Source organism: Lutra lutra, chromosome 9 (assembly GCF_902655055.1).
Source record: "Lutra lutra chromosome 9, mLutLut1.2, whole genome shotgun sequence".
NCBI classification, from domain to species: domain Eukaryota; kingdom Metazoa; phylum Chordata; class Mammalia; order Carnivora; family Mustelidae; genus Lutra; species Lutra lutra.
Window position 1 is genome coordinate 142,899,628 of NC_062286.1, and position 24,844 is coordinate 142,924,471.

General features: G+C 60.9%; 1 protein-coding gene across 1 annotated transcript in view; it reads left to right on the forward strand.

Moving 5' to 3' along the window:
* The first annotated feature begins 1,158 nt into the window (after positions 1-1,158).
* NTSR1 (neurotensin receptor 1) overlaps positions 1,159-24,844 on the forward strand; it is a 42,132-nt gene continuing 18,446 nt past the window's right edge. Inside the window, exon 1 of the mRNA XM_047745622.1 lies at positions 1,159-2,106. Coding sequence (XP_047601578.1) covers positions 1,393-2,106 — 714 coding nt within the window. The 5' untranslated portion in view covers positions 1,159-1,392. The remainder of the gene's footprint in view (positions 2,107-24,844) is intronic.

Consider the following 24,844-nt stretch of genomic DNA (forward strand, 5'->3'; position numbering starts at 1 on the left):
GCCTGCACCATCAGCGTCCGGAGCAGCCCTGGCCGGGGGCCATCCGTTCAACCACCATGCCCATTCTACAGATGACAAACGGAGGCACGGGGATGCTAAAGCAGGTGCCCAATTTCGAAGCATGGAGGCCAGGATGGAGCCATGCCGGGAGCCTCCCAGCCTGCCTACCAGCTTCCAGCAAAGGGAGGTTCGAGTTGTCTTTGAAGGCTGAGTTTTTAAGCACATGTTTTTATGTGCTGGGATCGCCTGATGAGAACATCAGGTTTCTGCAGAGCAGTTAAGTCCAAAGCCTGTTGAAAAGAGAGGAATAAATACGGACCCATTGCTGGGCTGGTCCCGACTGGCCCAGCTTCTGATGCCCAACCTCTTCCTCCCACACCCCAGCCTCTGACCCCACTCCGCCTCCTCCAGGTTCCTATTCTCAGCACAGCAGGTACAGCCAGACAGGCCCACCCTGGGACCCCCAGGGCCACCCTTCCCAAGCCTACTAGGCATGGGCTCTGAGGGTGACTTCTGATGATCACATCCAGGTGGTGATAAAAGGCCAGTGTGCCCACTGGCACGCACGCACGGTGGGACAAAGCCCGGCAGGGTGCCAGGTGCAGGACCCCAGTCTGCCTGGGGAAGGGCGCTGCTCTCTTCCTGCTCTCTGTGCCCCCACTCACCACTCCCACCCAGTTGTGCTAGAGCCCCCCTGGGCACCCAGAATGGCACCGTGCGGGCTGTTCCCTCCCTCACCCCCCTGAGAGCGCTGGAAGCGTCCTGGGGGCAGTTCCCTCCTTGGGGGTGGGGTGGGGGCGGGGGCGGGGGCGTGAGAAGTCGGGAAGACCCCGAACGAAGAGCATGCTCCTGGGAGAGGTGTGGGGAAAGAACCCATATCCCCTGCGCACCCCCGGCGGCACGCGGGGGACCCGCCAGCCCCACACTCAGGCTGGGCGGGGACAGAGGCTGGGCCCGCGCCGCCGCCGCCACCGCCCCCCGCGGCTGGGCGCGCCGCGCTGCCGCCCGCTGAGTGGAGGCGCGGAGCCCGGGAGGCGCGGGCGCGGCGGGCGGAGTGCGGGGCGGGGGCGCGCGGGGAGCGCGAGCGAGGACCGCGCAGGCGAGGGAGTGAGCGTGCCGGGGCGGCCGTGCGTGCGCTCCGCTGGGCGCCACAGGCTCTCCGCGCGCCGGGGACCCGCAGAGCCGCGGAGGCTGGAGTTCGGAGCGAGCCGGGCCCGCCGGGAGCGGGAGGGAAGCGGAGGCCCCCGGTGAGCGCGCCGCGAGCGCTCCGGGGCGGCGCGGGCCAGGTCGGGAGCTGCCCGGCTGGACGGCGCGCCCGCTCGCAGTCTTGCGCGCTCCCCGCCGCTCCCCGCAGCTCCCTCCGCTAAGGTCCCCGCCGGCGCCGCGCCCACCATGCGCCTCAACGGCTCGGCGCCCGGTCCCCAGGGCGCGCCGGGCGCCAAACCCTTCCCGCTGCCGCCCTCCGGGCTGGAGGCGGCGCTCCTAGTCCCCGGCTTCGGCAACAGCACTGGCAACGAGTCCGAGCGCTTGCGAGCCGCGCCCAGCAGCGACCTGGACGTGAACACCGACATCTACTCCAAGGTGCTGGTGACAGCCGTGTACCTGGCGCTCTTCGCGGTGGGCACGGTGGGCAACTCGGTGACGGCGTTCGCGCTGGGCCGCAAGAAGTCGCTGCAGAGCCTGCAGAGCACCGTGCATTACCACCTGGGGAGTCTGGCGCTGTCGGACCTGCTCATCCTGCTGCTGGCCATGCCCGTGGAGCTGTACAACTTCATCTGGGTGCACCACCCCTGGGCCTTCGGCGACGCCGGCTGCCGCGGCTACTACTTCCTGCGTGATGCCTGCACCTATGCCACGGCCCTCAACGTGGCCAGCCTCAGTGTGGAGCGCTACCTGGCCATCTGCCACCCCTTCAGGGCCAAGACCCTCATGTCTCGCAGCCGCACCAAGAAGTTTATCGGCGCCATCTGGCTCGCCTCGGGCCTGCTGGCCGTGCCCATGCCCTTCACCATGGGCCAGCAGAACCGCAGCGCTGACGGCCAACACCCCGGCGGCCTGGTGTGCACGCCCGTCGTGGGCACCGCCATGATCAAGGTCGTCATCCAGGTGAGAAGCCGGGTCGGAGGAGAAGTGGGGGGAAGAAGTGGGATCTGGCCAGGGGGCAGGGTTGGCAGGCACTCCCCACTCAGGGGTGCCTCGGGCGTCTCGGGCTTCTCATTCTTTCCCTCCCCTCAAAAGTCCTTTCCAGCCTGTGTGCCCTCTGGGGCAGGGAGCAAGAGGATGTCCCCAGGAGACTGTAGTCTGGTGCAGCCGGGAAGGGGATGGGGGCAGGGGGCTAGGCGCTCAGGAGCAGCCTGATCCCCTTCCCCCACCTTTCACTCCTGAGCTGCCAGATCTCACGCCCCATCTTGTCCCCTCCTATCAAAAGGGGCTGGGCCGTCAGATCAGGGACATCTCAGAGGGTCCGTAGACAGGCCTCAGCTGTCCCCAAACTCCCTGAGGTTTAAGGTAAACGTGTGTGTGCTGGAGACAGCCCTGTTTGCCGGCTTCCCTGAAAGGATCTGTGGCCCCAGGAGGCTAGGTCTGTCTGTCTCTGCAGGCCAGCACTGACCTCTGCCCGACCCCCTGCGTCCAGTGCCTCCTGGCTGCCCTGCCCCCACTCACACTTGGAGCTATAGCCAAACCTGCTGCCACCTGGGACTGGTTCCTTAGTTAAGCCTCAGTATTCCCATCTGTGAACCGGGTAACCCCAGCCCGACCTCCGGCGGTAGAAGATTCAGGAGAAAGTGCGTGGGAAGCACTCGTTGGTTCCTGGCTCGGGGAAATGCTCAGAAGCACAATTTTGGTGCTGGTAATGACAAAGTTGCTTCTGCTGGGAAGATCCTGAGGTATTTGTGCGTGGTGGCAGGTGGGGGACCATTGTGAGGTGGACAACACGGGAGCCAAGTGCCCGACAGCCCTCCGAGGGTCTGAGCAAGGTGCCACGGGAGCCCAGGCGGGAGCCCTCCCTGGGGACCAGCTAGGACAAGGCATCCTGGCAGGGTCGGGCACCACAGGATGGAGAGAAGGCTTCACTTGGGCAAGGGCCCTGTGTGGAAGGAAGTCCAGGCAGAGATGCCACTTTGGACGGTGTTGTGGCCCTAGGACCGGGTGGCTGTGGAGGTGCAGGGTGGGACGGAGGTGAAGGGTCTGGGAGGGCAGAGCCAAGGGGGCGACCAGGGTGCCCCGTGCCCATCTGGCCGTCCTTTCCCGCCTCTGACCAGGGCTCCAGCTGGAAGCAGGATGGTGGGCTGGGGTGGGGGCCGTCCACGCATCACTCCCCAGGCTGCAGCCTATGGCCACAGGGTCCCCTGCGTGCCAAGGAACCCACACCCAGCCGCGCGTCGCAGGGAGGTTCGTAGAGCCCGGCTGCCTGCCTGTGACGCCGTCCCTGCGCTGGAGGCAAAGCCACACGGGGCCGCGTGCGACGAGCTGTGGGAAACTGTCTTCCCAAGGCCTCAGACGGCCGTGCTGTCTCTTTGCTCCTGTCTCTGACCAGCTGTGCAGGGGCCTCCCCTGAGCTACGCGGGGTGGGGGGCCCAGTGGCCACACCCCCTGCCTCCGAAGGTGTCGTGGGGCAGGCTGGGCTCAGCAGCTCAGGTCGCTGGCACTCGCCGCCCACGCAGCAGCCGCCTCTACTCTGACCCCTGCCCCTGCCCTGGGCTCCCAAGGGCTTGGCCAGGAGCAGGCGGGTTTAAATCCTCCAAAACAAGCCACGGTCGCGTGAGCACAGCCCCCTGAAGCAGCCTCTCCCCACTCCGGCCTCCTCTCCGTCGGCCCCATGTGATCAGACGTCTAGGTGACACCACTTCACCCCCCACAGGGCTGTCCCCCGAGTCCCTGGGCTCGAGGCAGGGACACTGGCAGAGCCCAGGGCGCGTCCTGGCGGACGTCTGCAGCAGCCCCCCTTCCGCGCCCACAGGCCCCGCCTTCACTAAACACTCGCTGTGGCCCGACGCCCTCAGAGACCACAGTCCATCTCCCCTGAAGGCCCCAGGCTCCAGCTGCCTTCCCTCTGGGCGGCCAGCCGTGAGCGGCTCCCAGGAGTGTGGCCGGGGCCTCACCACCGTCCCCACTCCCTTCTGCACACCCTGCTCCAGCTCAGGAGAGGGGCTCCAGGTTCGCGTCCCCCATCTGGGCTTTGGGGCCCCTGGGCAGGTCGGGGCAAACGTCGCTGGTTTCAAGCAGCGATGCTTGATGGGGGGGGCGGCCTGCGTGCTTGCATCTGAGTGTGTCCCCTCTCACTGACCGCGCTCGAAGTGCAGGGGGGGTCAGCTGCCAGCCCCCTGTCCACAAGGGCCCCTCCTGGGCACTGGCCTGCGGGAGTCCAGTTTAGAAATGAGGGGACCTGGGATCGGATTTCCGAGCGACTCTGAATAGTCACCGCTGAAAGCAGCTGCGCCATCTCTGGGTGTGTCGCCTGGAGCTGGGCCAAGCGGAGCCTGTCAGAGGGCAGGGCAAGGCCCAGGCCAGCCGAGGCCCCAGACCCTGAGCCCCAAGTTGACAGGGTAGCTGGAAGGAGGAGCCCACGGGGCCTTCTGCCTTCCCTTGTCCGGGCTGTCCTCTGACCCCCGGAGGGTGTCGATTCTGTCTTTCGGACAGACTGTGGGTCACAGTGAAGACTTCCTGCCCCCGAGGGGTCTTCTCACTAGAAAGCCCCCCTGAGAAACAGCACCACCCATCGCGCGCTCGGTGCACCGTCTCCCTGGGGCGCACACAGTCCCCACAAGGGCCCTGCCCGTATGGGTCAGTCCACACGGGTCGTGTTTGATCCCTCTGCGGCCCTGCCCGGTCCCCTGCTCTGACCTCAGGCACCACGTGGATCCCGTCACCCCGGGCTCTCTGTGGCTGGCTTTGGGGTGGGTTGGGGGCAGGGTTCATGTCCATCCCCCCAGCGAACCTGCAGTGTGACCAGAGACCAGCGGCGGGCAGAGACCTGGAGGGTCTGGGCGTCAGTTCAGACCTGACTCGGCCAGATGCTCGCCCGGCTTCGTGATCCCGGTGGCCCCCCAGCCCGGACCCAGGACTCTGCCTGCCCCAGGGCGGTTACCATCCTGGTCGCCAGCTCTGGCCTGGTCCTAGCCGCAGCTCCTAGATGTCTGCTCTCCCCTGGTGTGCTCTCATTTTCCCAGTTAAAGGAGGAGAGTAGGGGAGGAGCTGACCCCTTCCAGTCCAGTGTTGTAAAGTCCGGGGGGCTGTGTCCACGCGTATGCAAACACACAGACGCACACGCAGGAGCACGTACATAGACATGCATGTGAGCGTGTGGACACACAGAGACACACAGAGATGCAACACGTGTACACAGACAGAGGAGACCCACATGTGCGCACACACAAATGGAGAAACACGCACACACAGCTTGTGCGTGACCAGGTTCCCGAGCAGCACCCCGTCCGTGTCGTAGGCTGTCTCTGCCGCTCAGTTAACAGAAGGGGATGTGGGAGGTCCCGTCTTTTCTGTCAGAAGTACAGAGGCCTCTGTGCCACTCGGGGCATGGGATGTGGGAGACGGAGGCACATGGTGGGCAGGAGAGAGAAGGTCAGAGTCTAGACTTCCCTAACAGGTGCCCTTAGCACTGACCCCCAGGGTCGGGGTCACCCCCAGCCCTCGGTGTTGAGGGACACGGTTGGGCAGAATCCCAGAGCCCCACACCAGTCCTCATGTGGGGCCCAGTCCGGCAAACGTCCGTGGGGACGGTAGGGCTTTGTCTCTGCTGAGACCTGAATCTGCTCTTTTCTCAGTAAATTTAGTCTTTGTGATGCTCAAACCCGTGGTCACGCATTTCCACCCCGGGAGCACATGAGTTCTGGGAACAGAGACAGAGGGCACCTCGGAGCCTCCCCAGGGCAGAACGGCCCCTCCACACACCAGCGGTGCCCAGGTGAGGGCAGGGGTGGGGGAGCCGAGGGCAGGGGCGGCGCGGCCTCGCACCACCGTGAAAGGTGGAAGCCTGGGTGGCCCGCACCAGCTGGTGTCGCTCTCTGCCAACACTTCTGGTTATGATTTTGGGCTCCTGGGGCTCCCTGCTTCTGTCCTTCTCAGACGGAAGTGCTCCTGGTGGGGTTGGGCCCGGGCTCGGGGGCAGCTGGCCACCCTGGGCAGGGGGCGTCCTTTCGTCCCCGGAGCTGAGCCAGGGGCGTGGGGGAGGGGGAGGAGCTGGTGCCCCACACCACCCGCCCCGGGGTCCGCAGGCTCTGTGACACTCGGCCCTTAGAGTCTCATGCGACTCCACGGACAGAGGCGTCAGGGTCCATCTCCACTGAGCGGAAGAAAATTGGTTCCACTAGAGTCGACCATGAGTCATTTTCTCAGGACTTCCGTCCGGTGGCACCTTGGTTCTCCACTCCTTTCCCTGCCGGTGAACTGCAGGTAGCGGCCCGACCTCAGTGACGCGGGCACTCGTCAGTAACGTTCGGCAAGCCACAGGGTCCCCACAAAACAGACATCGTCGAGGGGAGGGCACCCCCCCCCACTGAATGGCTCCCCACTGGCGCCGTCGTGTACCCCTACTCCGCGGCCCGAGGACAATGCAGCCCTGCCCCCAGCACAGAGCCTCCTTCCTGTGCCTGAGTCTCCTGGCTGGACGGACTTTCTGGACTCCCGCCGCACCCAGCCCTGAGAGTGGAGCCCGGCCATGGGCATTAGACCCAGAGCACAGAGCACCACGCCTGTGTTCCAAAGAGATGCTGGCCCAGAAGGGGAGACCACTGTGAGGTCCGTGGCAGGGGCAGTCGCCAAACCCAGGCACCGTTCACGGTGAGACGATGAGGCTGCGTTGCTGTGGGGCGTGGGTTCCCATTTGGAGAGTTGTGCTGCCCCTCTATAAGAGAGTGTCCTTGTCCCAGGACAAAGTCCATCCCAGGGCGCCGTCCTCACTGCAGGGTGGGCCCAGCGGGGCACCTGGGGGCCATCCTCACTCCCGGGGAGAGTCTCCTGGATGGGGACAGGCGGGCCCGCTTGGGGTGTCGGGGAGCCTCTGTCTGTCTCCACCGGAGAAAGAGCAGCCAAGCACCCCATCTGGTCTCCTCAGGGTTCGTGTTGGAGCAGAAAACAGGATCCAAAACCTTTCTTTCTTGTTTTCTGTTGTGGTGAAAGATACATAGCATGAAACTTACCGTTTCAGCACAACCATCCTGACACCTGTCCCTAGAACGTGGCCATCGTTTGAGACAGCGAGCGCTGACCCCGTCAGACCCTGCCCGCCCCTCCCGCCCCAGCCCCTACACGCACTCTACTCTCTGTGCCTAGATTCCTGGCCCTGCCTGCGGGCTCTGCAGCCCGTCTGTGGGCTTCGCTGACAGCCAGAGTGTCCACGACGAACCCTCTATGCCAAGCAGGGACAGCAGCCTCAGAAGGCCGCCCGAGATACGCTTCCCACTGCAGGACATTCTGGAAACACCAAAGCGACAGATTCGTGGCTGAGGGGCCAGGGGTGGGGTTGATATTGGGCCATGAGTGTTCTGCACCTCAGTTGTGGTGGTGGTAACATGGCTGGGTGTTTACGACAAGCTGTGGACTAAGGGCTCCTTTAGGGAACATGAACTATTATGTCTCTTTGAGTCTGTCGGAAACGAGCGTGAAGCTCACCAAGGCCTCATCCCATAAAGGCTCCATGGGGCAGCCAGGTCCCCTCTCTGGCGGGCCTCTGGGGCCTGCACGGTCATCCTGGGGACTCGATGGCCCACAAGGTCCCGAGGGGTCCTGGGAACGTTCGTGGGGAGCTCCAAGCCTCCAGCAGCACTGTCTCCCCTCCACTCAGCCCCCGGGAAGGCCCGAGTCCTACAGCCATCGTCCGATGTTGCTGGGCTCCCGGCCGTGGGCTCTGCCCAGCGCCCTGCACCCTGCTGTTCCCCAGCCGCACCCCAACATTCGGGCCAACCCAGCAAACAAGCAGCCACCTACGGGCCAGGTGCCGTCCCGGGTGGAAACACCAGGTCCCACCTGGAAGCCGAGGCCGGAGAGGGCAGGGCACGCGAGCCAGACCTGGTGCCCCATGGTGGGGCCACTGACCTGCAGCCTCACTCTGCACCCTTGGAGGGCGTCACACGTCAGCACCTGCTGCTCCATTGACCTTCTGGGCTGGTGTGGGGGCGGGGAAGGGGGGAGGGGAGCGTCCGTGCTGCTGGGGAGCGGGCGCCTTGGGGACGGTCATCAGCAGCACGGCGGCCTCAGCATGGGCCAGCGGCCAGACCCCAGGCCCGTCACATGACCTGGTGCGTCCTTTTGACCCCAGAGCCAAGCAGGGGCGGGGGGGGGAGGGGGAGAGCTGGTGCCCCATACCTACCCGGCCCGCTGCTGGCCGACTGCCAGGGTTGTTGACCTCAAGGCTTGGGGACGTCATACCCTCAAGTATGTGCCTTGGATGGCTCCGGGCGCCCAGTGAGGGTTCCGTGACCCGCACACAGCAGTGAGGTAGCCACGCGTGGGGGAGACCCGGCCCTCTGGTTTGGGACCCCCGTCCTGGGGCAAGGAGCTGTTCCCTGTCCACGGGCAGGGTCCTGCAGGAAACCCTTTATTTCAAAATTGACACCTGGTAAAAATCACTTCTCTTCTTTTTTTATTTTTCTTTTTTGAGAGAGGGACGGTGAGAGGGAGCATGAGAGGGGGAAAGGTCACAGGGAGAAGCAGACTCCCCGTGGAGCTGGGAGCCCGATGCGGGACTCGATCCTGAAATCCCAGGATCATGACCTGCGCCAAAGGCAGCCTCCCAACCAACTGAGCCACCAGGGCGCCCCTCACTTCCCTCCTATCGACTTCTGAGTTCAGGCGCACGCGTAGAGCCCCATGACCCCCCACCCCCACCCCTGGAGGGTCGAGGTCAGTCTTGTCGCCCCCACGCTTCCTCTCATGCTGCTGCTCTGGGGTCAGCCCCGGCCCTGCTCCTGGAAACGGGGATCTCATGTCCCCGCCGGGCGCCTCTTCCAGGACATCTCGGGAACGGAGCCTCTGCGGCCTGAGCGGGTGCGAGTGAAGCTGATGCCGTACCCAGTGGCAGGAGTTTGCGCGACCTCGAGTCCTCCTTTCTCCCGAGTGAACGCGTGGGAGCCCGACGGCCGGGTCCCCCAGGAAGTGCGTTAAGCCTTCTGGGAAGCTGCCAAGCTTTTCCGAAGTGGCGGTGCCATGCTGAGTGTCCGCAGCCTCGTGGAAGGATGAGGGGCCCCGCCTCCTCGCTGGCACCCGCCACAGTCGGTTTTCAGTTTTCTGCTCGTTTTCACTCAGCTGTCCCGGGGGCGTGCGGCGGGACCCTGTCGTGGCTTGACTTGCCTTTCCCTGATGGCGGGTGACTTGGGGCGCCTCCCTTCTCTGCCAAAGTCAGCCCGTAGTTTGCCCAATTGTTAAACTGACTTGCTTTCTTCCGGTTGAATTCGGAAAGTTTTTAAAATATATTCTGCCTGCGAGTCCGTCGTCCAGATACGTGATCTGTGGATAGTCTCTGCCCCTCTGGGGTGGGTCTTTGCGTTTTCCCGAACTTGCACGTCCCCGAGGACCACTGATTCTGACAGAGTGCAGCCTCTCTGACTGTGGCGCGGACGCTGCCTTCGGGGCTGTGTCTAGGAATTCCCGGGGACCTTCCTCCTGCCACCTTCCGCGGTCTTTACGGGTTCACGTCTCGCATTTAGGGTTCTGACCTGTCTGGAGTTCATTTCTCTATAGAGTGTGAGATGCGGGCGCTTTCTCCATATGTACGTGTCCACGGGGCCAGCACTGTTCACGAACAGACGGTCTTTCCTGCACTGAAGGTTTTTGGCGCCTGAATCACAGGCTGCCTGTCCTCCTGCACGGCCCTGCCCGGACCCCCGGTCTGCGCGTCTGCACTGGCCCTGCTCTCACACTTCAGGAAGCTCGTTCTGAATCAGCTTGGCTAATTTCATCCCTTCACTGTCTACGTAAATCTCAGAATCAGCTTTTAAATATCCACAAAATAGCACTGGGGTTTGGGTTTGGATTAGGTCAGCGTGTCTGTGGTGGTGGGGAGACTTGCCGTCTTCACCCTGGGACCTCCAGTCCCCGAGGACGCTGTGTGTCTCCTCCGGGTTGGGTCCCCTTTGCCGTCCTTGGTGCTGGCCCCCAGCACACAGATCCCAGTACACTCACGTTTGGGGGATTGTTTTTCTGTTTCCAGGCCTTCGTGGCTGACATTTGGGAGTGTGATCGGGTTTCGCACACTGATGTTGTGTCTTGCAACCGTGCTGAGCACACTAATGAACTCTACAAATTATTTTGTAGGTTCCCTGGGATCTTCTGTGCAGGCAGTCGTGTTGTCTGTGAATAAAGTTTTATTTCTTCCTTTACACTCTGTCTACCTTTAATTTCCTCTTATCGTCGCATCGCTCCAGCTGTGACTTGCAGCACGACATGTCATCAGAGTGGAAGAGAAAACTTCCTGGCCTTGTTCCCGATCTTAGAGAGAAAGTGTTCATACTTTCCAATCAAATATGAGGTTTTCGTTTATTTAAGTTTTTAATGGAGGCCATTTATCGGATTATGGAGTCACGAATGGATGTAGAATTTTGTTCAGTGCTTTTCCTGCGTCTGTTGGTGTGGCCATGTGGTTTTCCTTCCGTAGTTAACACAGTGAATTACATCGGTTAATTTTTTGTTGTGGCAAAATGCGTAGAGCATGCAATTACCATTCCAGCCATTTTTAAGTGTACAGAGCAGTGGCACTAGACATGTTCACATTGCTGTGGGACCGTCCCCACCACCTGTGTCCAGCACGCCTTCACCTCCCCATCCCCATGAAAGAGCCCATCCCCCGCCACCCCTCCCCCGGCCCGGAGACCACCACTCTGCCTCTGTCTCTGTGGACCTGACGACTCTGGGGACCTTGTCTCAGTGGAAAATGTTACTAGTTTTCACTGCTGGTCCAGCCTCACATTTCTAGCACAGGCCGCACCTGGCCATGCGTTGTCCTTTGTGTTTGTTGCCGCATTTGATTTAATATTTGTTGGAATTTTTGTGTCTATGCTCACGAGGGATATGGGTCTGTAGTTTTATTTTCTTGTGTATCTTTGTCTGGTTTCGGTGTCAGGGTCATGCTGGCCTCGTAGAATGGCTTAGGAAGTACTGGCTCCTCTTCTGTTTCCTGGAAGCGATCGTCTGTCTTCCTTAAAGGGTTGGTATCGTTCCCCAGTGACTCCGTCTGGGCCAGGAGTTTTGTCGGAAGGTTCCCAGCTGTGAACTCTGTTCCTTTCATGGGCACAGAGGGTTCCGTGTTGTGCGTCTGCTGGAGCTAGTTCTGGCAACTTGTGTCTTTTAAGGAACTGGTCTGTGTTATCTAAGTCGTCCCCTGTGGGGGCATGGAGCTGGTGGCATTCCTGTCACCCCTAGGCTGCCCATGGGTCCTGTGACCCCCTGTTCTCTCATTCCTGGTACTGGTGACCCGTGCACCCTCTTTCCCCTGGTCCACACACTGGGGGTTTACCAGTATTATTATTCTTTTTCGAATAACCAACTTTCAGTTTCCTGAATTTTTTTCTGTTGTCTTTCTGCTTTCAGTTTTATTTATTTATACTCCCATCTTCATTTCCTTTTCATGCTTGGTTTGGATTTAATTTGTTCTCAGCTCCCTGAATTTCTTAAGGTGGAAGCTTGGAATATTGACTCAGGACCTTTGTTCTTTTATAGGTTAAACATTGAACGCTACAAATTCCCTCCTAAGTGCTGCTTTAGTAATGTTTCAAGATTTTTGCAACGTATTCTGATTCAGGTCAAGATATTTTGTCGTTTCTCCTGGGACTCCCGCTGGTCTTTGGACTGTTGAGAATCACGTTGCTTAATTTCCAAATGTTGACAGCATTTGTCATTGATTCGTAATTCCTTATGCTTAGAGAACACACCAGTGTGACTTCAGTTCCCTGAAGGAGTTCAGGCCTGTCTGGCGGCTCAGAGTCGCAGTCTGTGCCGGGGATGATGTGTGCGTCAGGACACTGCTTGCTCTGTCCGGCATATCGCTCTCTGGGGGTCACTTTGGTTCATAACCTTGTATCATCTCGTTCTAAAACTTCCATTGGTTCTTTCGATGTCGTTTCTTTTCATCTTTGAAGAACTTGCATGTTTCTATTCATTTCAAGAGATTTGCCTTTATCTTGAAGAGCACAGTGCCTGCACCTGTTCCAAAGTCCTCTCCTAGAGTCCCACCATCTGAGTCTCTCTGAGAGCAGTCTGTATGGTCTTTTCCGTGAGAGTTGGTCCTATTTTCCTGGTTCTTCCCATAATAAGTCATCTACAGTTACGTTCTGAACACTTTGGATGTTGCTGCGTTATTTTAGGTGATCTAGAATGCTCTGGAGAATGTCAGTGTTTTTAGTGGCTTCTTTGGGTAGTGAGCCCAGGTGGAGCAGCCTGATCTGCCTCCCTGTCTGGTGGTGGCTCCACCATCAGTGCCGTTTGCAAACCCTCTGTAGTGCTGTCCTGCTCTTCCCCAGGAGCACCTGGCTCCAGGTTTTGTCCTGGTCCTGGGAGGTGGTTTATGTCACAGTGCAGTTTTCAGGTCCTTCCTTTACCCCGGTTCTCTAGGTATGTTCCACACATTGGCAGGTGAAGGATAAGCCCGGGATTCATGTCAATTCATGCACAGAATTGGGGGGGGTCCCCTTTCCAGCTCTCTCCTTGCTGAGATTTCCTCCCATGCTCCCCAGTTTCCAGAGATTCTTTTCTTAGCCTTCTGATGGGGAAGCCAGAATACTCCATTTTATTTCCTCAACTACCTGTTTTTGGAATACCTGTCTGTATTTGTTCTTCTGATGGCTGCTCTGGGGCTGTAAACACGCACCCTTAATTCATCAAAGTCCAACAAGAATTCACCTTGTACCTGTTCACACCTGATATTTCCCACTTCCTGTTGCTACCTTGAGGGCTGTTTTAACCAATTGCTTTTTTCTTTTCCTTATCAGTGGGTCACATTTCCCTGTTACTTTGCATATCTAGTATTTTTTTATTTATACTAAATGCTGTAGATGGTGCGTTGAAGAGACTCTGTGTTCTGTTATGTTCCTTTGAAGAGTGTTGACTCTTACTTTTGTAGGCCTTCGGCTGCAAACCCATCACCCTGGTTTACACCTCACCCGCGCAGCTTTCTGGAAAGCCCAAGCCCTTCTAACTTGGGAGGACTCAACTCTAGTTTCAGTGTCCCCTGCGGGGGTTTGCTTCGAGGTTTAGGTGGGAGCGTCTAGAGGAGGCCTCCCTCTAGGGCACAGAGCTCATTCCTTGGATGTGGCCCCCTGGCATGTCAGCGGGACACTTGGTGTGTGAATGAGGCCCCTGCCCTCCAGTGCTGTCAGAACGCCAGCCACAGGCCACAACCAATCAGGGTTTCAGTCTGTGTACACAGCGCACCAACATGGAGGCCATGGAGAACCCCTCACGGGCTTCTGAGGACCCCCCCCACACACTGAGGTCCCCCTCTCAAGTGCCTTCTCTGCAGATTAGATTCAACTGCTCTGTGGCCCCAGCTTCTCAGTTCTGCCTCCTCAGCCGGAGTAGCCTTGCCGTGCCCGGACCGCAGCTCCTCATGTTACAATCCAGAAAATGTCCCCAAGGAGAGAAACGGGGGATGGTGGGCTCATGTTGTGACTTTCCCTGCTCTCGCCCACCACGGTCTTGCACGGTGGCTCATCCTGTGTCTGAAAACAACCGCTGGAGCATTGGGTACAATTTCACGTTGTTTATGACAAGAGAGTTAGTCCAGTAACCCAAGCGGGAGTCAGCCCTGGATTTTAAACACTGCCTGTTTCCAAAAACATCTGAGACAGTTTATGATAGAAGACTTTGCTTCAAAGGAACTATTAAAACAAAGGTGCAGCAGTATGCCCAGCAAGGAAGCAGAGTCCTCCTAGAGACGGGAGGGTGGAGAGCACCTCTGGGCTTGCGTAAATCTCACACTGAAGCTTACGAGACGGGGTGACATTATTTGGACTCAAACTTTTTTAGCTCGTTGTCTGTTAAAAGGTGAATTTATTGTAAAGTTCAGTAACTCTCCCTTGACAGATTTAAAGGTTAAGAGCGTTCTTCAGTGAGTTTTGTGCCCTGATAACTCAAAAACACTTCCTCTATTAAGAAAGAAAAAGAGCCCCACACATTTCAGCTTCAGGAAGTTCAAGAGGCCTCGGCCGTTTAGGCTCGTCCCCACTCAGGAATGGCGAGGTTGTAACTGCTCACGGAGTATCATTTCCCCATTATCTGGCAGGACCGCAAAGCCTCCGGCTCCCGAGGGTCAGGCGGGAGTGCGAGTGCATGTGGGTCATGTCACCCGGGGGCCCCATGCTTCGGGACATCCAGCACTTGCTGGCGCAGAGCTAAAGTCCAAGGTGCGTCCAGCTGTAAGTCCGTCTGCTTCAGGCCCTCTGCCCGACAGGATGTGCGCGCTCGGGAGCTGCTGAGGGTCGCTGTGCACTGCCTGGGGTTGAGGGAGAGGCGATCACATCTGTGCCGACCTTGCCCCCCGGATCTCCGGGTCTGGGCGCACTAGCTGCTGCTGGAAACCCTGACTGGAAAGGAGCACTGAGTGGGGGCAGGCGGTTTGCCCAGGGACAGTCTTGCCCACGCAGCTCAGAGACCCCCTTTTGGGATGTCCTTGGTGCAGGGAGCCCCGTAACCTCACCGCTAGATCTTCCCTACTCGGGGGAGGGCCCGAGGGAGGCAGGGCCCAGCCACAGAATGATGCTGGGACTTCCGGGGAACCATCTCCTGGGGGAAGCTCGCCGTCTGGTGGCCTCCAGGTGCTCTGCCCATCTTCCTGTGACAGCAGGGGGCACCCACTGAGCACCAGCACCAGGGTCCAGGACAGGAATGGGGGCACGAGATGACACAGACAGGAGCGCCTGTGAGCCAGGTGTCGAGTGGCTGGGTCGGGGCCCGTCCTGTGCTGCGTTTACAGGATGCGCTCGTGAGGCAGGAAACAAAGTGGCTGGCTCAGAGGCCCCTCTGTCCCCCACAGGCTGCCAACATGCCTGGGCTCTAGGCTTTGCCCCGACCCAAGGCCTGTGTGACCGAGGTAAGCCGTCCTCCAGGGGACCGGAGCCCACCTGCAGGCCCCCTGCTCTCCTTGGTGCTGGGTGAAGTTTGAGGAGGAGCGGGGCACTTGCCGGGATGGGGGCTGGGAGGGGCACGGGTCCTGGGGGACACCCTTTCCACCCTCAGAAGCCCAGAAGATTGGGGAAGGACACCAGCCAGCCACAGCAGCCTGCCGAGACACTGAGCGGTGATCTGGGGTCACGACGCGCATCCCAGGCACAGGGAGCTTTTCTGGAGCAGCGAGGCGCCTGGGAGGCACCCCGTTCGCGCTTGCCGGCATCCTGACGCGGATGAACGCGGGGCACTAGATGAGGTTAACACCCGCTCGACTTCCTGCAATTCATTCTCCTGACGGCTTGTTTAAAAGACGCCCGTCTAATGCATTACAATACCTACATTTATGTCAGATCTGGAGATCAGCTGGAAGGTGTTCAGAAAGCTTCCAATTAAAACCACCAGGAACAGATACTCATGCTGGGAGAAGGCTCTAACCCCCAGCACCTTTCCAGCTTCTGCCTGTCGTGAGGGTCTCGTGAGCCGAGTGCAAGTGCCCTGGGGCCACGGTGACAGGGGACAGCAGACCTCACTGCTCACGCTGCTCGCAGCTCTGGAGGCCAGAGGCCTGACCAGGGGGTAGGGGGGCAGGGCTGCGCACCCTCGTGGTTCTAGAGGAGGGTCCTTCCTGCCCCTTCCAGTTTCTGGTGGCCCCCGGCTTCCCTCCAGTCTCTGCCTGTCCTCACAGGGTGTCTCCTCTGTGTCTGTGTCTCCTCTCTTCTATTATAGGGACACATGTCATTGGACTTAGGGCCACCCTAATTCAGCATGAGCTCATCTCCATGTCCTTAATTGCATCTGTAAAGACCCTTTCTCCAAATAAGGTTACACTCACAGGTTCTGGGGTCCACCAAAAGCCCCACCAGACCACTGTTCGGGACAGAGGCAGAGGGCGGGACCAGGACTGCCAGTCTGGGTGGGGCTCTCTTTCCGGGCAGACACGCACTCTGTCTGCTGAGCACGGGACTGGTCCCCCTGGTCCGAGTGCAGAGCAGGAGCCCATAAGCGCGTGAGGAGGAACGGGAAGGGGGTGTGAGCGGACCTCACGGTCCTCCAACGAGGTGCCCGTGACACCTGCCTGGTTCCGGGTCCAACCCTTCTACTCCAAGCCCGTAACTTTTAGTGCACCTGCAGGTCACTGAGTGTGGGTCAGGGGCCCCATGAAGGTGCCTCCGTGCAGCCACTTGGAAGGCCAAAGGGACATGTGTGCAAAGCAGGTCTTGACTTCGCTCTGGGACAGAGACCCGAGGTGGCTTTGCTGTGCTGGGCGAGCCAGAGGGGCAGACATGGTGCGGGGACCCGGTCAGGAGGTTGCTCGGGCCCGACTGCAAGCTGGAAACGGGACAACGAGCAGGAGGCCAGGATGGGGTCAGGATCCCTGGCTCTCTTCAGCCAGTCGCATGAGGACTCCTGCCACCTGCCAGAGCTCCTGCCCCAGGCATGGGAGGGCTCCCAGTGGCTCTGCCTCAAGCCCCAGACCCCTGCCCCATACACTGCCTGGGCCCCAGGGGTTCCCAGAAGAGCCAAGGGGTCTTCTTGCCCGTCCCAGCCCCAGGGCTTAACCGGACGGGAGCCACAAGGAGCGACCCTCCAGCGAGACTCCATGGGGCCAGCTGCGTGGGCCCCACACGGGGATTTTCACTTCCATCAGCAATAAACTAAACGTGTTTTCGTTCCTCCCACCCTGGAGAAACGGCCACCATGGGCGAGGGAGCCCAGAAGGACAGGCTCTCTCTGAAGGAGATCCCAGAGGTGCCCAGCCTGGGTGGGGGCCCGGGGCCACCCCTCAGTCTGCATCCCATGTCCCGCCCGCGAGAGGGCACTGTGTCCCCTGCACCTGCAGGCCAGTCCGCAGAGCAGCGGCAGTGGCCGCAAGAGCCCAGCCAAGGGCTTTACAGGCACCGAAGGTTTCTTCATTACTATTCTTCATTATTGATTACTGATCTGGGGTCAGGTGGAACCATTCTCTGTGCCAATACTGGGGCCATCTCAAGCACAGCCAGGAGACCAGCTTGTCCCTTCCTACGTCCCACCTGCGAGGCTGCGGGTGTGGCGAGACCCCGTGAGCGCCTCAGAGCTCGCCTACAGACCAGGTGCTGGGCCTGGTCCCTCCCTCCGGTCCCTCTGAGTCCAGGCAGGGAACGGTGGTGCTGATGGGCTGGAGGGTGGGCTCTGGCGCTTGTGGGAGTATGTGGCAGGGACGAGGGTCTCACTGGTGCTCACGGATCCCAGAGGCGCTCCTTGAGTCTCAGAGCGCCCATCTGGTCTGGTTGGGAAACGAGGTCTGGTCACACCGTTCCCCCAACGAGGACCCGCGCAGTCCCCTTGGACTTGTCACTGAGGCAGGCATCTCTGCCTCTGCCACCCCTATGGTCCCCAAGCCACCCCGGCCCGGGGTTTCCAGGACCGGGGGTCCGCATGCCGGAGCACAGTGAGGCACCAACGGTTTGTCTGCCACCAGAAAGAAACAAGGTCGTCCCCGCCCAGAGCCACAGCCTGCTTCCCTGAGACCGAGTCCCCCAGCAGGCAGGTCTGGAGCTGATGTCGCACTCCGTGCAGCCACCGGCGCTTAGCAGAAGGGCTCTGAGGAGTGTCGCAGTGCGTGGCTGCTGGGCAGCCGCTCTGACCCCGGGGCTAGCGGGAGAGACTGCCGCAGGCTGCACACACGGGCAACTGGACGTGAATTTCCACAAGGAGGCGGATCCGGGGAGGCTGGACGGGGAGGCTCGGGCTGGAAGTAGTGGACCCTGAAAGCTTTCACAGCAGATGGCCCCAGACCCGGACATCCACAGCCCAGGGCCAGGCCTCAGTCTGCAGGGGCTCCCCGAGGGCCACTGCGGAGCTGAGAGGCACCGCCCGCGGGCAGGCCCACATGGGTGCCCAGGAAGCTGCCCCAAGCTAATTTGAAAGAGGCCTGGATCCTTCCTCGGGGTCCAAGGAGAGATGTCGTCCCAGACCACCTGGTTCTGGCTCCTGAACAAAGCCATCAGCCATGTTTTGTGTCGTGGGCCCCTGGCTCTGTGGCCAGTGCAGGACCACCCAGCCCCCAGCCCCCTGTGTTGCTCACTGTGCAGCATCCGATGGTCCCAGCACAGCCCTGGGATCACCAAAAGCCCCCAGCACCTATGAGCCCAAACAAGACGAGTCTGGCTCTTTGCATCCCTCCCAGGGCTCCCTATGAGGACAAGGAAGAGCAACATCGACTTATGAGCAGTGTGAGCTGGAACAGCAGGGAGGACTTCCTGGGGGAAGGGGTGAGCAGTTTTGAGTCTGGGAAAGTGGGTGGATCACTGCGCCCCGTGTTCTCCCAGCTCTAATCCAACGGAAGGGAGGTTTGGGCTCCTTGAATTTGTGCCCTCACCTCCCTCCAGATGCCCACGATCCCCCATTTGCTCTGCTGGGTCCGGGGGTCGCCTCCTCCACGAAACCCTCAATCCGTCAGCTTCACAGCTCTGTGCCCTGTCCCTGTGCTCTGCTTCCTCGCTGGGTCACAAGGGCGAGTTGGACAAGGCCGCTCTGACTGCCGATGGGGCCCTCAAGCCCCGAAGCTCAGCTTGGGGACGGCCCCTTGGACGGCCCCCCCGCCAGTAAGCGGCTTCCGTTCCCAACAGGCCACTCCTGTGGAATTTTACTGTCTGGTTTCTAAAAATGGCAGAGGGCTCATTTCTCAGCATCCCCTCTGTGAGGCGGTTTCCATTTCACACTTGAAGCCGTTTGTGGCTCTAACTGCCCACCACAGCTGGGCCCACACTTCCACATGGGCCGGGTGAACTCTCTGCGGCAGACCACTTCTGTTCTCTGGTCCCCCTCTGCACACGAGTCACGGGCGGGGAGTGGTCAGGTCAGATGGCGCAAGGCCTGCAGGAGGGCAGGCGTGAGCCCTCCTCAGCCTCCACGTCCCCAGGGACCCCTGTCCAGGTCCCCACCCAGGCATAGCCCTGGGGGCAGGCCCTGCCCAAGTCCAGCCGCTGGGAGCCGTGCCCAGCAGCCCTGGCGATGTTCGGGGCGACCAGCCAGGAGATGGGTGGCCATGCGTCCGGCAGGGAGGGGAGGGCAGGTGAGTCAGGTGGCAGGGATGGCGGTGGTGATGCCTGAGGGATGAAGAGATAGCCTGGCGTCCCAGCCTGTGGGCCTCGCACATCCAGCCTCCCTACCCTGGTCCGGTGGCTACAAGGACAAGCGGCCATCAAGGGCCTGAGAGACTTGGGCACCCTCTCTGGGCCTCAGCGAGGCAGCCGAGCCCTCAGCTTCCTCCCCTACAGGCGGGGGTGTGGGGCAGTGCTCACCCACCAGTCGGGCCCTAGGCCTTGGTGTGAGGCTGGGAGATTGTGGTTGTGGGGGAGGAAGCAACAGGGAAGGCTGCGGGGGCCAGAGGGCTCAGCCCAAGGGTGTCACTCCCCAGCCTCCTCCAGCACTGGTGCCGGGCAGCTGACGAACGCGGGGACGTCCACGAGCCCTGCGTGGGACCCGAGCTCAGCCCAGCGGCCGTGCCCAGGGGAGGGTCAGCAGCAGGAACTCAGCCCCCGTGGCCGTGGGGAGGGTGACCCAGGACTGGGCCCGGGACTGAGGGCTTCCCAGATGTGTGTCTTGGGCAAACCAGGCAGAGTGCCCCCACAAGTGCCAGGGAGGGGGCCCCTAGTACACGGTAAACTAGGGTTTAGGTCTCAGTTGGTTTGGGACCCTTGCTCTGGCAGGCTGTGGACGGCCCCCGGGGCTGCTCCCTGCTGCTGGCTGTTGTGAGGGTGCTGCTGTGAGCCAGAGTGTGCGAACCTCCCTCTGGGTCCCTGCTTCCAGTTCTTTGGGGTGCACACCCAGACTGGAATTGCTGGGCCATGTTGTCGTCCTTTTCATTTGTTATTAATTGTTTTTAAGATTTTATTTATTTATTTGATGGGTGCCTGGGTGGCTCAGTGGGTTAAGCCTCTGCCTTCGGCTCAGGTCATGATCCCAGGGCTCTGGGATCGAGCCCCACATCGGGCTCTCTGCTCAGCAGGGAGCCTGCTTCCTCCTCTCTCTCTGCCTGCCTCTCTGCCTACTTGTGATCTCTCTGTCAAATAAATAAATAAAATATTTTTAAAAATTTTATTAAAAAAAAGATTTTATTTATTTGTTTGAGAGAGACGGCAAGAGCAGGAACACAAGCGGGGCGGGTGTGGGAGAGGGAGAAGCAGGCTCCCCGCCGAGCAGCATGACCCCAGGACCCCGGGATCATGACCTGAGCCGAAGGTGGATGCTTAATGACTGAGCCCCCCGGTGCCCCCATTTATTATTAATTTTTGAGGACCTTCCAATTGTTTGCATAGAAACCACGTGCTCAGGAAGGGACAGGGCCTGTCATCGTGTGGATCAGCCTCGGGCTGGCCGGGTCACGCAGCCTCGACAGAAGGTCGGATGTGGTCGGGGTGTGGGCCCCTGGCTCCCTCCGACTGTCCAGGCTCACAGGTGGGTCACCAACCCTTGGTCAGCGTCCGTGGCCACTGTGGAGAGCCTCCCCGAGGCCGTCTGCTCTGTGCTGGGCAATGGATGAGGGGGGCCAGAGTGTTCTGGGGGAGGCCATAGCTCGTCCTGCTTCCGGGGCACGGCCATGGCTGAGGTCAGGGGAGCCCCAGGTCTGTGCCAGCCCCTCACAGCCTCCCGTGGTTGAAGGAAAGGAGGTCAAACAGAGGCCCGAGCAGTCCACCCCTGTTCATCCCCACGGTCCCTCATCCAGCTCTCCTGCCCCTGCCGGCTGTCTCAGCCTTTCGGGATCACCGTGGGGCAGCCCGGGGACCATGCTGACAGCCTCGTGGAGGGGACCTCTGGCAGCTTTCAGGTTCCAGAACGTTCTCTGGTGAGAAGTCACCGGAGAAGTTGGGAGGGCTTGTCACATCACTGCTGAGAGGCGTGGCACCGCGGGTAACGCATCATGAATATTCACTCTGGCATTGGACTTGCAAATTACAAGTAATTTAAATGTCACAAACAGCGTGTGGAGAAGATCTGTCAGAGAAAACGAATCTTGATCACCAGTCATAACAGGGACGCGGCCTCCTCGGTCGTCCGCAGGCGGCCGGCCAGGGGCTCCGTCACAGTCCCAGCTCTGGGGGTGTCATTAATGCTGATTAGGGGAGGCGAGCGCTGGCTCCCAGGGAGGCGGTTGGGTGCCCTGCGTCCCTCTCTGCAGTCCCTCGGGCCGTTCCGGCATCCCAGGTTGCGAAGAGAGGCTGCCGCTGTCACCTCGCGGAGGACGCAGGCAGGCAGCTCCGGGCGGGAGGCCACCACGCTCGGACAGCCACTCGACCTGGGGCCTCAGCGGGCGCGGGGCGTTCCGAGCTGGCTGTGCAGACGGGACCGTGGCCAGTGTGACACTGACCTATGGACTCAGGAAAGCCCTGTGGCCGCCCCCACGGGATGGCTCTCGCCACTCGTGATGGTTTTCAGAACGAACTCGGACCTCACGGCCACCCTCTGGGCGGGGGCTCCTGGGACTGTCCCCACTGACGGAGCAGGAGACTTCCGATGGGGCCGCTGTGGGCCAGACACCCTGCCGCGAGTCTGTGCTGATCCCCGGCGCTCCCCCAGCAGCCGTCCTCGGGGCTTAGTTCATTTCTGAGAAATGAAATGGGGGGTGACGGGGCAGGGAGGACGGTGCCGTCACTGGCCACGCCCTGTGGGCCTCCCACCCCGTGAAACCCTTGGCGCACTCGGCCCCGGTCCCTCACGCTCGGGAGCGGGCTGTGTGGGGCGGCAGAGCAGGCCTGCGCCGTTTCGGGAAAGCGTGGCCTCAGACACAGGTGGTCTGGCGTCCCCCTGACGAGCTCACCGTGTTTCGTGAAGGGGCTTCCTGCCCCTTTGTTCTTGCAGGAGGGCTTCAGTTCCTGGCACAACGCTTTCATGGGCCGTTTTAAATGTCCCGTGCACACGTCCTGTTTGGGGGGGAGCTGGGGGCCGGGGGGCTGTGCGTCTCTCTCCCCTATCCTCAAAATTATCTGCTGAAGCTCTAACTGCCCCCTCCCTGGGGGACGGACGGCGTCAGGAGGGGGCCCCCAGCAGGTGAGCAGGCTGTGGGCCTGGTTAGTGCCGCTATCCCAAGACGCCAGAGGGTCACCTCGTCCCCCATCCGCCCCGTGAGGGCCCAAGTGGCGGCCGTCTGCAGCCAGAACCCTGTCTCGGCCCCCAGTCTCCAGAGCTGTGAGAAGCGCTGTGCTGTGTGTGAACCTCTCGGGCTGGGCCCTTTGTCACAGGGATGCGAGCGGACAGCCCCTCATCTCTTGGTTCATTCACGCAGGAAGCCCTCAGGGGCTCACCGGGCCAGGCTCTGCCCCCACGCGGCCGGCTGCGAGTGGGGACGGCAACGTGCCCGTGTTCACCGCAGCAGCTGCGAGCCGGCCAGAGCAACGCCAGCTCTCCCTCCAGCCTGCCCCACTCCCGCCTGGTGCTCCGGCCACACCTGGCCGGCTCGCCCGGGCGCCCAGGGGAGAGGACGAACCTGCCGCCGTCTGTGCCGGAGAGGTCAGCCTGTCCGCACGTGCTCCTGTCCACACCTGGAGCTCTGAGCAGTCCTGCACCCCGCCAGCCCCGAGCAGGTACGCAGGTCGCCGTCACAGCGGCAGGTGGCAAAGGTGGACGCACCAGGGCAGCGCCAGGCGGGGACGAGCCTGAGCCTCTGCCCTCCACGGCGGCTCACAGAGGTTCAGCTCGGTCCCTAGTCAGCAACCAAGGCCCGGTGTTGCTTGAAATGCTCCCAAGTGTAACAAACGTACAAATTAGTCTTTTGACAAATACCTTATTAGGAAGGAGATAAAACTCCCTTCACGGTTGGAGGGACAATGCAGCAGGAGTGGCCCTGGGGTGAGAGGCCAGCTCCGGGAGCAGCCTCCCCACGAGGCTGAGTGGACTCCACGGGCGACCTCCATCCTGCACGGGGGACAGTGACCCCATGCCCCGTGCTTCCCAGGTAGGCCGGCACTGGGACAGCTCAGTTGGCAGACGTACAACCACTCAGAGCCACTCTGTCCATCTGCTCCGTCCATCCGCTCAGCCCATCTGTCGTAGCTGCTCTGTCTGTCCACTCCATCTGTCTGCTCCGTCCGTCCGCTCTAGCCACTCTGACAGAGACCAGGCACCTCTCAACAGCGGACGTGTGCACCTCACAACTCTGGACACTGAGGTCCACGACAAGAACACAGTGGCAAGAGCCCAACTCCCCGATCGTGATGGTGGCCTTTCGCCATGTCTTCATGCAGTGGATGGGGCGTGGGAGCTCCTGGGGTCTCTGTTACGAAAGCACCCATCCCATCGTGAGGGCTTCACCCTCATGACCGAGTCACCTTCCAAAGGCCTCACCTCCTTACGCCATGTCTTTGGAGCGTGAGCCCAGCCTGTGAAACTGGGGGCACACCTTTCAGTCTGTGGCAGGATCGCCAGATCGTACGTCTGGGTCACGTGAGGTGAGTGCACCCCTAAGGCTGGCGTCAGGGGGTGAAGGAGGATGTGCACAGGACGGGCCGGGAGCGCGAAGCGGGGACGCGCTGCCCGAGAACCGGGGCCCCAGCGATCCCTGTTTCGGGTCCAGTTTCATCGTCGGGGATCCGGTCTACATGCCAGACTTGGCCGCCGTGTTCGGACCGCAGAGCCTCGCCCCCAGCCAGCAGAAACCAGCATGACCACGACAGCCCACGTACTCGCTGGGGAAAGTCTGTTTTGAAACACGGCGCTTCCGCGGCAGACTGAAGTTCCGGAGGCGGCGGCTCTGCTCAGAATCCCGAGGGCCACGGACAAAGGCGGGAGGCCAAGGCATCCAGCCCCGCACCATCATGAGGCATTTCCACGCTCGAGTGACGTCCCTGGTTCTGCATGAGCCAAAGCAAAACAGGAACCTGTATGGGAGCTCAGCACACGCACGCACACACACGGGCACGCACACACTCAGACACCCACGCACATAAAGGCACGCGAACGCACAAGAAGCCGGCTGAAGCAGGAACCAGCGTTTGCTGGTGGCAGGGATTGAGGGACGAGGCCCCTGAGCCTCCAGCCCCGCACAGCCCTCACAGGACCAGGTGCCCCCGCCCCCGCCCGGCAGCCAGGGGCTCCCCCGTCTTTGTTTTTGCACTTGAGTCTGAGCCGCAGCAGAGAGCTGGTTCTCCTCTTTTGAGGCTGAAGGGCGCGCTGCTGCTTCTTCAAGAAGTCAGAGCCGTGGAGGAGCCTCTCTTCACGGGAAATAAAAACGAAAAGAAACCATCCCCGTCCTCCTGCGTACCCGTCACCCAGCTCTGTGGCACCGCCGGGGGCAACACACCACAGCTCTCATGAGTCGCTTTTACAAAACCCCAGATTCCGGGCCGGACGGCCCGGCCCACGGCGCACGCCAGTCCCAGTGCTCCCTCCCTGCCTCTTTGGGGCGTCTCGTCGGCACTGGCGAGTGTATTTTCCTTTCTTAAGGGGTGTTTCTCTCCAAAGAGAAAATGTCATGGTGGGGCTGATGACTCAGGGAGCACACGGTGCATCTGCCGGCTCCTGCCGTGGCGCAGGACAGCCCACGGCCTGTTGGCTCCAGCAGGGACACCTCTTGTCTCCTCCAGGCGGCAGCTGGGCTCAGGTCTGCGTCTGCTGTCATCTGGCGGCTCCACGGGCCTGGGTGAGCCCGAGACGGCCTCACTCTCCTGTCTCAGTTTGGGGCTGGCTCTTGCCTGGGCCTTGCTGTCCAGGAGACAAATCAGGGTTTCCGCAAATTGTGGCGGCCACGTTCTGG